This window comes from Equus quagga, chromosome 6 (assembly GCF_021613505.1).
Source record: "Equus quagga isolate Etosha38 chromosome 6, UCLA_HA_Equagga_1.0, whole genome shotgun sequence".
NCBI lineage: Eukaryota > Metazoa > Chordata > Mammalia > Perissodactyla > Equidae > Equus > Equus quagga.
Genome location: NC_060272.1, coordinates 96,621,365 through 96,635,100, shown reverse-complemented (window position 1 = coordinate 96,635,100; position 13,736 = coordinate 96,621,365). Strand labels below are relative to the sequence as shown.

The following is a 13,736-nucleotide window of genomic DNA, read 5'->3' as shown; positions in this document are numbered from 1 at the left end:
CTCAGTCCAGGGCAAACCAGCGCGATTGGTCACCCTACAGAACTATATATAAGGAAGTTACAAACTATATGCTTGGAGTCATTAGACTGGTGAGGGTTTTAGCTACAAGCACAGGGAAGACCGTTAGTGGTGAATGAATTCTGAAAGGCCATACAGTTCATCAGGGACAAAGCCAGTGTAAAATATGGGTTTTTTGGCTCCCAGCCCTCTGCTCAGATGTCAATAGCTTACTTTTGACATAAGAATTTAGGGACACAGGGAAGATTCCATGCTGCTGCCAGGAAAAAAAAAAGCCTCCAATCATTGTTTTTGAAATTACCAAGCACTATGGACTCATTTGTTTGGCTTAAGTTTTAATTTTCTGATCAAATGCCATTGTCTCTGGAAGAACTAAGACATTGAGTCTTACCAGTCATGTGCACTTTAGTATAAAATAGCTTATAAAAAAGCCTTTCCTAAGAACACAGTTTAGTTTGAGGAAGGGTAGTGATAGGAGAAGTGTGGGTGCAAGGGTGAGGGGCTACCTCTGAGGAAGAAAAAGCACAAAAACTTTACAGAATTGGGAAATGAAAGATGAAACTCATCGACTTAGTATTGTGTATAGACTTGTGTTGCTAGGCAGGGAAGAGTGTGTGTGACTGTACAAAAGAGGAGCTTAAGAGGGCCAAGAGGGAAGGAATTGTTCTCCTTCCTTTATGTGATGCTAAGGAAAAGGTTGAGCTTTGATTTATTGGTTTTATACTTCATATACCCCTGTAGTTCCTGATTTATTTATGAAATGTCCCTATGTTAGTAATGTATTGTTCCTTGTTTTAGCCTTTGTTGCTATTGCCTAACATATAAACACAGTCATCTTTTGTTTTGCATTACCCCAGAGGAGCTAGATGGAATGTCTGCTTATAGATAATATTATTGTTCTCTTTTCATACACTGTCTTTCTTTTGAATAACTCCCTACATGTTATGACATTTTTCTTCTTAATGTTTATTAAATGCCCTCAGCATGCTCGGTGCTGTTGCAAAAATATAAAAGACTCAGTTCTTGCCAATGAGGGACATGCATATTAATAGATGAGAGACATAAGCATACTATTAAATATAAAATCCTGGAGGTGACAGATTGTTTTGTTTAGATGAAGTGGAATAGTTGAACTAATACACACTACTCCTTAGCTATTATCTTGCAAAGAATAGAAAAGTATAGAGATATCTCAGTCTATAACCTTCATCACGATAACCCTGGCAGAGCTGGTACTGCAGTTAAGGTTGAATTAAACCATTTTTGCTGAAATTGACCTTAATTTGATAGTGCCGTGATTCTCATACAAGAGATTTTGAATCACATATAGCTCTAATGGATGCAATTTTAGCAGTTCAAGGATTCTGCTTTTCATATCATTCAGTCAGCAGTCTTTACTGAGAACCTGCTTTGTGTCAGGCCATGTACTTAGAGCTGGGAACAGAATGGTGAGCAAAACAGATATGTCCCTGCCTCATTGGAACATATGGACCTCCAGGTGGGGACGCAGACGTTATGCAAATAATGGTACTAATCAAAGTATAACTGCAGGCATATATTCTTATGATTCTGTGAGATGATATAATGAAGGAACCTGACCTGGTCTGGGGAGTTTTGAAGACTTCCTACTCGAGGTGATACACAAAGGATGAAGGAGAGGGTGGAGGTGGGGAGGTTGCTGCAGGTAGAGGAAACAACAAGTATGACACAGTCAGGGAACTGATGGAAGGCCAGCGTGGCTGGAGTCCAGAGAATTGAGAGCAGGTGTGATTTGAGGTGAGGCTAGAGAGGGAGGCTGGGTCGGATCGTGCAGGTCCTGCAGGTCAGGGTGGGATAATGGTCTTCAATCAATGAGTTAGGTAAAGCATATAGAAAAGTTCCTGGCGCAGCATAAGTGTTGATATGATGTTATTATTCTGATTTACTTTTTAAACTATATTATTAAATCATATTAAATGTTAACTATTACTATTTATTTTAAGTGCGAAGGGGAGCCACTAAAGGATTTAGGCAGGGCTATGACATATGATGTAGCCAAATTTGCATTTTGTAGCCTTATTCTGGCTGTTGTGTAGAAAACAGATTTGAGAGAGGAGGGGGATGCAAATGGCCATGAGAAGACCAGAAGCAGGTATAGTTAGTGATCTAACGGATGTCAGAACAGACGCAGGGGGTCATCCAGTAGCCTGTGGCTTATTGGTGCCCACAGCCCATAACTCAAGAGTACATACCTCTCAGGATCTCTAAGTTGTGCAAGATTGTGTAAATCTGTGCATAGCTACTTTTTCAGAAGTTCTGACCTATCCAGTTTTGGATATTCAAGGGATCTACTGCTGAATCCACTAGTTGGTCTACTTTGGGAAGATTTCAGTGTAGACTTTTAAATAGCTTGTAGAATCAGTCAGGATGGCCAAGCTTTCAGAAATGTCCCCGAACACCCATGCTTCAGAAGGGGCCTCCACAAGAGCTGTTGCTTCTGCCTCAATCAGGAAGCTGAGGAATGAGGAAGCTACCCTCTGTTGCCCCTGTAGCTCCTCTACAATCCCTTACCAACTTACCAACCAAACAGGATGTGCAAATGGATGCCTAGAAAACTAGCAACTAGGCACTAAGACCTCTGACACAACTACCGCTGAACATGTAAATGCCTCCAAGATCATGCCTCCTGACACTGTGGTCTGCCTTTGATTGGTAGAACCTTGATCATATTCAGAACCCTGGCTGCATAGCGTTTAGCTTTTTAGTTCTGAAGTACAGGGACAGTCACCAGAGGGATGTTGGAATGCTTCTTTTGAGCCCATTCACAGGATGCACCATGAAACTTAACTATGTTCATCCTGATGCTAGACAGTCAACAAGGATTTACGTTTACCACCCCACAATACTAGCTATGTATGTTTCGGCACTCAGAGAGCTTCAATAGCTTCATTGATTAAATTGGAGGTAATGATATTTATCTCCCAGGGTTCTTGGGGGAATGAAATTAAATATGATAACGTGCAGAAGAGCAGCAAGATGCTGGGCACATGGCAGGCAGTCAGTAAACGAGGCATCTGTCAGTCAATGAACACCATCCGGTAACTCTATAGAGGAAACAGAATCCTTGAAAGACGGAGATAAAGTCAACTTTACTGCTATAGAGATCTCATGGCCTGAGTTGATGTGGCCCTTGCACAGTCACATGGACTTCTGGGAGCATATTTACCTCTGGAAAAGTAGGTGAGGCTTGTGTGTGTGCTATTTCATTTATTTGCTTGTGTTATTTCTTTAGTTTTTAATAAAAAAATAATGCATGTGTGGGGCTGGCCCCATGGCCGAGTGGTTAAGTTCGTGTGCTCCACTGCAGATGGCCCAGTGTTTCATTGGTTCGAATCCTGGGCATGGACATGGCACTGCTCATCAGACCACACTGAGGCAGCATCCCACATGCCACAACTAGAAGGACCCACAACGAAGAATATACAACTACGTACTGGAGGGCTTTGGGGAGAAAAAGGAAAAAAATAAAATCTTTAAAAAAAAAACAGGAATAAATATAAATTTAAAAAAAAATGCATGTGTATAAACAATGAAAAAGAAAGCCCCACTTTTCAGTTTCTTGACGATCCTTCCTGAAATATGCTGTCTGAAGAAGCATATATGTAATATAGATTCTTCCTTTTTTCTCCTAAAAAAAAATTGGGTCATATTATATACATATTTTGCACCTTTATTTATTTTACTCATTCCCTTAGAGAGAAATCCATTTTAGCTCATATAGAACTAATCACCTATTGATGGCAGCTAGTTGTTTGCATTCATTTGCTTTTGCAAAATTTGCTCTAACACCCATTCTTGTACACAAGTGACTATGTCTGTAGAATAACTTTTAGAAGTCGAAAGGGTAGGTCAAAGGTTTATAAAGGTTAGCTTGTAGTTTGACTGATATCATCAAGTGGCTCTCAGAACAGTTGTCCTAGGTTATGCACCCTTTTTTTTTGATGATGAAGATTGGCCCTGAGCCAATCTGTTGCCAATCTTCCTCTTTTTTTTTCCTCCCCAAAGCCCCCCAATACGTAGTTGTGTATCCTAGTTGTGGGTTCTTCTAGTTCTGCTGTGTGGGGCACCACCTCAGCATGGCCTGATGAGCAGTGCTAGGTCCGTGCCCAGGATCCGAACTGGTGAACCCTGGGCCTCCAAAGTGGAATGAGCAAACTTAACCACTTGGCCACAGGCCAGCTCCCTAGGTTATGCTCTTTACCAATCTTGTATAAGCAGCATTTGTGTCTACATCCTCACTATAATGTATCATCAACCCTTTTGATTTTTGCCAATGAGATAAGGAAAGTAAAGAGGTGATACCAGGATAGAACAAGAGTGGTCCTGACCAAGGGATAGAGATTAATTGGAGGATAGGAGGTGAGAGAAGGTAGGACTTAAATTTAGAAGGGGAACTAACAGCCTTCTGACGCTGAACGATGTGCCAGGCAATGACTTGACCAGGCGGTGCACCTGTTACTACGTTCAATCCTTATAACCACACTAACTCACTGTTAAAAGACAAAATTCAACTGAGTAAATGTTAAAGATCTTACTGGCTTTATTCAATGATTCATGAATTGGGCAGCATCCAATCTAGCAGACAGAAAGGAGCTCCAAGGAGCTGTACAAAATGAAAGCCTTTTACAGGCAAGAGGGAGCAGGAAGAAGGAAGTTTTACTAGACAAAAAAGCAGATTGGTTATTGCAAGGTCACTCTCCTTTAGGGGATGGCAGGGGTCTGTCAAGCAGATGACCTAACTAGTGCTGATTGGGCGATTCCTAATTGGCTTATTTAAGATTCCATTTCTCAGAGAGCCAAAACTATAATTAAGTCTTGGTTCAGTGATGTGGGGCTTAGCATAAGCAACTCCATTTTGAGCCTGTTGTCTTGTTTTTAACACCATAAACATTATTATTCTCCATTTGACTCTGATGCCCAGTCTCTGTCCACTATACTTCCTATGTCCTTATTTTACGGGTGAGGGAACCAAGGCCCAAAGAGGTTAAGTGATGGACCCAAGATCCCAGGGAAAGTTAAGTCAGGACAAAGGTTCCGTTTTCCAGCTCCCTGTATGCTATGTTAGGCCAGAATTCCAGTCTGTATGTACCAATGAGGCCACAAAGGATCTGAAAATACCTTCAGGGGGTTCTTTCATCCACAGTTTAACAGTTGAGTTTAATTTAGTTATTTCCTATAATCAAAGAGGTTCCATTCTAGTTGAGTGGACATGATCTTCCACACATTGGCGTTTTCACACTGGTGATAGGTTCTCTGTAAAGTTCTTCCTTAGAGATTCTATGTTCTTTTCCACAAGAACTAATATATTTACCCAAGGAGCACTCTTGACCAAAGCTGTATGAGATGAAAGCTCTAAGCTTCTCGGGATTTTAAGATTTTCTTATGAAGGATTACTCAGCCCCTCTAGAATTCTACCCGATGTCCTTTGGAATCTTAAAATTGGCCTGTAAAACCCTCCTTCAAATGTTCTTGGAGACTGGGACTGGCACCTGTGCCCTCTTCCTCATTGTTTGCTGCTGCTTCAGAGTCCGGGATCACTGAGATTAGAGGTTTCAGCCAGGATTCCCTCATCCTTATTCCCCATGTGTTCTCAGAGTCCCGGCTGTCTTCCTTGTATATCTGGGCAGTTTCTAGTTGAATCACAAATGTGAGGTTTCAGACTTTCCAATTTAATGATGATAAGAGACATTCAGTTAACTAGGAGATGACTCTTAAATGGCACAGAAATTGGGTTGATCATCCTTATTGGAAGGGTGGGATAATGACTGAGAATGTCATATAAAGAAGAGAATAAGAAGAAAACCTTTTATCTGGAAAAATTACACTGGGCCAATGATTTTTTTTTTTAAATGAAGAAAGCCCAACTTTTGAGTTGTCCCTACTGGAAAACATCTTGATGATGGTCATTCTTGTAGGGTAGAGCCGTGGTGTTCTGGAGAAATAGCTACTGAATCTCTTTGCCCAAAGCAAGGAAAGTGTCAGTGTCACAGAATGGAATTGGATAGCTGTAGTCATCTTAGAAATTAACTAGCCCAAAGTCCAATTTTACAGAAAAGGAAACTGAGGTATAGCAAGTATATGTGATTTAGCCAAGAAAATACTTCTGGTGAGTGTAAGCTGGAGTTAGAACCAAGCTCTCCTGTCTTTGTTCATTGTATGGCTCAATTGCCATTACGTAATCCACATTTTATAATCTGCTGAGAGAATATGATTGTTTGGGATTTTGTTAGTTTCTTTTCCTAAAGTGGACAGAGACTTATTTTCAAAGCTATCCTAAACAGACCTGTTCTTAACTAAAGAAAGGAGTGCATCAACGAGAAAACGAGTTACTTAAAGAAATGGCTAAGAACGTGGATTGAACTATTTTTACATAGGAAGCTTAGCTGACAGGTAGGATGTGTGATCTTTTGTTTTAGAAATTGCTCTTCCACTTTGGTTTTGCAATAAATGAATAAGGACAATGTATTTATACTGTCTACTGAAGCCAGGAAACTAAGTTGTGTTTTCTTTGTGAATGATCAACTGCTTAGGACTTGTTTCAGATTAATGATATAAATAATCTAACAAGGTCCTTCATTGTACTTTTCTTGGAGCAAACAAAATGCAATGTGCTTTTATAACCAGATGGCTATTTGATTTTTTTTTCTCTTTCCCACATTTGGATATAGATTGATATAGAATTACTTAAAATGCTGCATATAAATTAAACATTAAAAGGGAGATACGGAGAAGGAAAGCTGCCCCATTGTAATCTTTCGTTCCGCAGTCACTGCCTCAAGGACACTCCATTTCATATCACATGTCCTTCTTTTGAAAAGTGATCACCAAGGTTCGAGTAACATTTAAGCATAGCAGGCAACTGCATAATTTATGGACCTTGTTTTGTTTTCTGTTCTTATTTTAAGGAAAAATGAGAAAACAGCAGACTTTTCATGCATTAACTCTCTTTGTGTTCTTCTTTGCCTCCTGTCTTTGCAGATCGGAGCCCTGAAGGACTACTACCACTTCTACCATAGCAGGACGATTAAAAGGTCAGTTCTCTCAAGCAGAGGAACCCACAGTTTCATTTCAATGGAACCAAAGGTAAGAAGAACCAGTTGGGTGGGGACCAAGAGGCAAAGCTTTTGCATTTTTAATTGGTAATGTCACACTGGGAACTGGTGACCGGCGTGAAGGCTCAAATTTCAAGAGCTGTCCTCCCATCCTTTGGTCCAGTGTCTTTGCTTCCTCTTCAGACAAAAATAGACAATGGCTTGATTTTTACTGGAGTGCCATTATCATCTCAGTTGTATAATAGCCCTGGGGTTATATCATAAGTAGGGGTTGTCATGGAGAAATGAGGAGTATGTGTGTGAGGAGACAGATTGATTCACAAGTATTGAAGTATTAAGAATAAGACTGTGCCATCTATCTATTTGTATACAGATCTGAGGTTCTATCTGAGCTCCAGAGAGGGGCCTATTCCAGAACCCTTAGGTCACTAGGAATCCTGGCAATTTTTGCTGCATTGATAGAGCCATGCCATTAGCAGCCCAAGGACTAGACCATATGTGGGACAGAAAGGATACTGAACACAGAAGGGATAGAAGCTGGCCTCTCCTCTTGGGGGCTCAGCAGGTATCTTTCTTGCACGTTGTCTTTACTCTGAGTCCTTTTGGGTTGTACAGACAACGAAGCCCCAGGAGTACCTAGAAGGAGATATGATATGTCCAGGTCCTCCTATAACATTTTAGAGAGGTGGGACAGCTTTAAACTGGGAGATAGGAAACTGAAGGGTGTTAGGGACAAACAGAGTAAGAACTGGCAATTAAAATGTCTGTCCTTATTAAGTTAGAGGAAGGGACTGACTGACAGAACTACTTGGCCTCCCAGATGTGGCAAGTCAAAAGGAAGAAAGGGCAGCTGTACCCACCTGCCCAGTTCCTCTGTGTGCTCACTGTTTATTATTTATTGATTAGGAAGGGTTTTTTTTTTTCCATTTTGATTTGGGTTTGCCATATGAACTCATTTCCCTACCAGTGAGCAGTAATCTCACCTACAGATTCTTCAAAAATTGTATTCCTTATTAAAGCACAAAGGTCCCTATTTGAATTAACATGCAAATCAGATTTGCAATTTGGAGTTCTGCACTCTGTTATGTGCCGTGGTCCGCCACCTTTAACTTTTTTCTAGAATATTATCACACAGTACTCATGATTGTGAATTTGTTTCTTGGTGGTTAGAAAAAGCACATTTTTTGTAGGTCCCAATTTTCTGGGGGTTATAGGAACATCCCCTAATACATTATGGTGACCTGTGGACTGTATTTTTTTTTCTTATCATCTGTATTCATAATTGAATGTTTCTGGAAAAGCAGTCTGTCAGGACGTTTCTGAATTAGCTAAGTTTTCAAAGCGAAGTCACGTTTTTCATCTGTTAACTTTTCCAAGCTTTCTTGAACTTTGGTAATTAAAATGATTCCAAATTCAGACCTCATGTGCATAGTCAATGTGAATTTGAAAAACCAAGTACTAGTTGGTTTGGGAGGTAAGAACAGAATTTAATGAGGCATTGTTTTCATGATGAAGGATTTACCCAAATATGGAGCTATTTCAATCCTTAATGTTATCTTGGGGAATCTTGGTCTTCACTTCTTCTTATCTCAGTGCATCGAATAGTTTATGCAGGATCCAACAGAGACCTTGGATGCTGGAACACATAGTACCTGGAATGGATGTCCTTCCTCATCCGTCCAGAGGAGCAAGGCCACTTTAGGCCAGCCCTCGGGTGCATGCTCAATTCCCCTCCCTTGTTATAAAAAGAATACCCCCTATAGGACCGGGTCTTCCTCTTCATTCTGATGCCTCCTGCCTGTGATTCCCACCCAGCTGTTTATCCAAGAGCCACAATTCTACCATCTTTGCAGATAGAGTACCACAGATTGGGGTTTGCCCATAGTTTTTCAAATATTTCTTAAAGTTCATTCATCCATTCAATGGCCATTTCTTGAGCCTCTAGTATATGCCAGGCCCTGTGTTAGGCTTTGGGGATTTGGAGATATAGTGGTACCCTGAGGGAACTCGCTGCAGGGTCTCCCACAGTAGCTTTCAGGGAAGCCCAGGACATTACACTGCTTCTCAGTGTTGGGGATGGAGGAGCAAAGGAGATGGAGGTTGTCACATTCCGCCTCCTCCTCCAGCTCCTTCCTCAAAAAGCTCAGGCCCACTTAGGTCATTTTTCCTTTTTAATTTTAAAAAAATTTTACTTACAGAGAAGCTGCAAAAATGTTATGAAGAATTCCTATTATGCTTTCAGATTCCCCAAATGTTAATGTTTTGGTTCTTACCATACTTGATCATATTCTTTCTCTTCTATCTATGCACACACGCGCATGTATATGTGTGTATAGATATATGTGTATATAAGTTTTTTTCTGAAAACTTGGGAACAAATTACAGACATGATGCCCCTTTAACTCTAAATATTTCATTGCATATTTACCAAAGCCAAGGACATTCTGCTACGTAACCAGGAGTACAATGGTTAACATTCATTCTCATAAAAATCTGGATATTACCCGTGATTCAGTGATCTTAGCAGATCTTTTTCAAATTTCGCTCATTGTCTCTTTTCTGGGCCAGGATCACACTTAGTTGTCATGTTTCACAAGTCCCCTTGGTATACTCTGTCATACTTCCTTCCGTTTTCTTTCCCTTTTTTTTTATCTTTCATGAGCTAGAACTTTTTGAAGATTACAGCCCAATTATTTTGTAGAATATCTCATCTCATGATTAGATTCAGGCTTGGCAAGAACACCAGAGAAGGGCTGTGTTCTCCTCAGCACATCAGATCAGGAGGCACTTAATGTTGATTTGTCTCATTACTCATGGTTGTAACTTTGGTCACTTGGTTAAGGCAGTGTCTGCCGGTTCTCTTTACTTTAAAATGACTATTTTCCCTTCCTAATTAATAAGCGTTTTGTGGGGAGATACACTGAGACTATGGATGTAACTTTCTATGGGATGACTATTTTTCGCTCCCAGTAGACCTCATTAGGAGTGTAAAGCAAGTGTTGATGTGACTTGCTTTCTTAGGCAGGTCGCCTTTGGGTCTGAGTATAGTGGATAATTTGTGTGCCAGAGTGGAGGCACATTTGTGATTTTGGGTGATGGGACCATGTGAAATGGCTCGGTGGAAAACGGTGATGCCTTAAGTTATTTTTGATCACCGTTTTCTCAAGAAAGGGAAAATACATGGATGAATTGCAGAGAATACACACACTTAAACAGATCCTGGCTTTTACTTACTGTAGTAAATTGCATGGGCTCTTTTTTCCCTCCTGCCTTTGTTTTTACTTAGAGGATTCTAAAGAAGGAAATGCAAAAGTGGCAACATTGTAAGAACAACCCTCCTGGTGCTAAAAAAAAATGCTGTGGTCAGTTGGGGCACACGAGCCTGGAGAACAAGAATAGCCTGGTTCCCGTATGTTAACATGATGTTCTGATCAGCTTTTTAAATGACAGACATTCACAGCCTCCCAAGATAGCATCACTAGGACAGTAATAGCGCAGTTTTGCAGAAAGTGTTGGTACAGTATTACAGTGGTCGGACCAGCTGGTCTTCCAGTATTCTCATCCGTATCTTTCTTTTTGACCCACCAACTTTTCTCCAAGAGACTTAAGCTAAATTTCAGAGAAAGTAGTCTTGAGCTAACATTCTCAGAAGCCTCTCTAGAATCTGTTTAGAAATCTTTGCCAGCCTGTGGCATTTTGTCAGGGAGGGTGTTATCTATAGGAGCAGGAGTTCTTTATAGCCTTTAGCTGCCCAGGCAGTCATGGGTGGGCAGAGGAGATCATTTTCTTTCATTCTCTTCCTTCTTACCCAGAACAGAAAAACCAGAATCCTAAATTTCCTATTAGAGTAGGCTTTTAAAAATAAAAAAACATGAACTGCCATTAAGGCAGGCACCTGTATCCTATCCATGTGTAGTTCACAAACACCACTTTCTCTGCCCGTTAGATTTTGTCTTGAAGATTCTGGCCTTTCAGCCTCTCATCTTTTCTAGTCCTTTTTCTGTCTTCATATCTCCTTACAGGTCAGTTTTTATCCAAATCTAGAATTGAATCACCACCTGCTATGGGGCCAGGGATCGGCACCCCTCCTGTCTTGCTTTTTCCTAAAGTTCATCTTCAGTCAACCCGCCTCATCACATGGATGTGTATAGCCCTGTATCTCAATTATGGAAAAACTATTGATACAATATTACTTATTGCGGAATCATAGGCTCCTTAGAGTAGGCATATCTCTTTCCTATCCAGTGCTGGCATACCCTCCATTCAACTCCTAAGAGGAATTTTTTTCAGCTCTGTTAAGCATGACCAATAACAGAGAGTTCAGTACTGGAGAAGGCAAACATTTCTAGGATTGAAGGGATTTACCCTGTTGAGTTATAATCTGCTTACCTGTAACTTCTACCCATTGGATCCACTTTTGCCTTCCAGACTTAAACATAGCCGCTCTTTCCATATTTGAAGCGCCTCACTTATTCTCCTGGAGCAGCCCTTTCTCTCTGTAAATGTGGCCCAGAATTAAGTGCGAGGCTTTGGCTCCCAGAGATATGCCCATTTGTTACGCCGAAGTATAAGGCATTTCCTCTGAAGGGAATGTTAATGCAGAGCATTCAAGCGTCATACAATGACAACTCCAGGGGTGCAGGAGAAGGATGGAGGGCGAAATAAAGTGATGAGAGGTAGTTAGCAAGATCAGTGGAGAGCAGATCTGTAAAAGAAGAAAGGTAAGTTCAAGTTCCTGACTAATCCAGGGCGGAGCCCAGTCATGCCGAGGATTTGATTTTCAGATGACAGGAGTTTTTCTTTTTGCCTTAAGAGTCAAGTCCATGTAATGGAGTAAGGAAGAGTACAGGAATGCCTCCCTGTACCTTGTGGCCATGTTCCTGAAAAATTATACAGGTCCACTTCTTATCAGTCAAGTCCCATTTCCCCAGGGATTCACTTTATCATTTCAGAATTATTTTATCTTCACTGCTGATTAATCTGTGATTGATCCATGGAGACAACAACACACTAGTTATCTCTTTTTCTTAACTCTGAGACAAACCATTGAAGAGTTGTTTACACACCCCTGACCTACCAGGGGACCTTTGGAGGTAAAGAAACCTTATTCAGTTAGAAATATATGTTCGGAGGTGTCTGAGCTCGATCTTACCCGGCTCCCATGCATGAATTGTGGCCATGCCTTTTCACTAATAAGATTCCATTTGGGCGGATGCAGCTTCAAAATGCATTTCACCCCAAGTTCAAGTGCTTCCTCTTCGGTCCACTGCTCCATTTCCTCTCACCCCACCTGCCCTCATTCCAGCTGGTGCTCCTGTGGACTGTTTTCTTTGGCAGGTTAATTTTCTGCTCTTCGGTTTTAAAGGTGATAATAACTTCATGGTTTGACTTTTCTTTTGCGCAGTGCAGTTTTATATCCTAACATCCCGGGGTTTGTGCTCATCCAGCCGTGTGGGATGATCCTGGGTGTGTTGAGGTGGGATGAGAGGGGCTGTGTCTTCTCGAGCAGGTACCTGAGGCTCTGTGTTGTTTCTTAGTGTATGTCATAACCACGATTTTTGCACATTTGCGTCTTGGCATCTCACCAGGGAATGCAAGTATTTACCAAGTACTTTGAGAATGCCCTGAATTCTTCTGGAAGCAGCCTGGGCCTGTATCTGATGATGAGCAGAGAGGATGCGGACCTGGTGGTCAAGAGGCATACTGGGAGACTCTCTTGTTCCAGGCTATGTTCTTCACCACCTTTTCACCAGCTATGAAAGGCGAGGATCATAGCAGATTCCTGTCTTGGCCTTTTGATAGCATTTCTGCATCTCTGAAAACCCCACTAGAATGCATATACTCCTGGGAGAAGCATTTCAGCCATAAGTTTGCAACCTTTGGTACATTTCTGGTGGCAGGCTGATGAGGAGTGTGGGAGGGACGAGAGGAGGTACGTGGGTAGAGATTCCACCATGTTCTCTACCTGCCCTTCCTTTCTGTCTCATTTCCAAGTCTCCCAGATGGCTGGATAGTCAGAAACCAGAGAGTCAGATTATCCACAGCTGGGATATTTGATGGGAAAGTTTAAGTCACAACCCAAATCCCTTATAGATAGGAGTGAATTAAAAAAAAAAAAACAACTCAGTGACTTTGGAAAGGTTGCCAAATCTTTATTAGAGAGCACTTGGCAGTACTTGGTTTGGAAAGGTTATAAACTCGCATGCCTACAGTGGGAGTGCAGATAACAAGAATGAGTGAGATGGGCCAGATAGCAAATAATTGGGCATACGGCACAGTGTCGAACTCCTGCCGGTTGGAAGGGAGCAGCTGCGACTCAGCTGCAGCCGATTGTCGTCATGTTGGCAAGCTGGCTCCATGTTGCCAGTTCAAAAGAACCGGCAAGTCTGGATTTTTACATAACATTTCCTGATTTTAAATATTGGCAAATAATTTGAGAGTTTTAAAATATTTGTGTGGGCCCAAGAAGACGCATCTGAGGGGCAGCCCAGTGTGTAACCCCTTGAGTAGGCCATGAGGGAGGAAGGGAGGCAGGCATGAGAGACAGATTTCAGCACTTTGCTAACTTTGCTTTGGTCTCACCCTCACGCCGGTTTTATTTCTGTCAGTCATGCTCCACTGAGTAGC

The 13,736-nt window shown here is 41.4% G+C and overlaps 1 protein-coding gene across 2 annotated transcripts in view; it reads left to right on the top strand.

Moving 5' to 3' along the window:
* PCSK5 (proprotein convertase subtilisin/kexin type 5) overlaps positions 1–13,736 on the top strand; it is a 437,872-nt gene that overhangs the window by 32,206 nt on the left and 391,930 nt on the right. For both annotated transcript variants that reach the window (XM_046664811.1, XM_046664810.1), the window contains exon 2: positions 7,036–7,140. In XM_046664811.1, the coding sequence (XP_046520767.1) occupies positions 7,036–7,140 (105 nt within the window). The remainder of the gene's footprint in view (positions 1–7,035; positions 7,141–13,736) is intronic.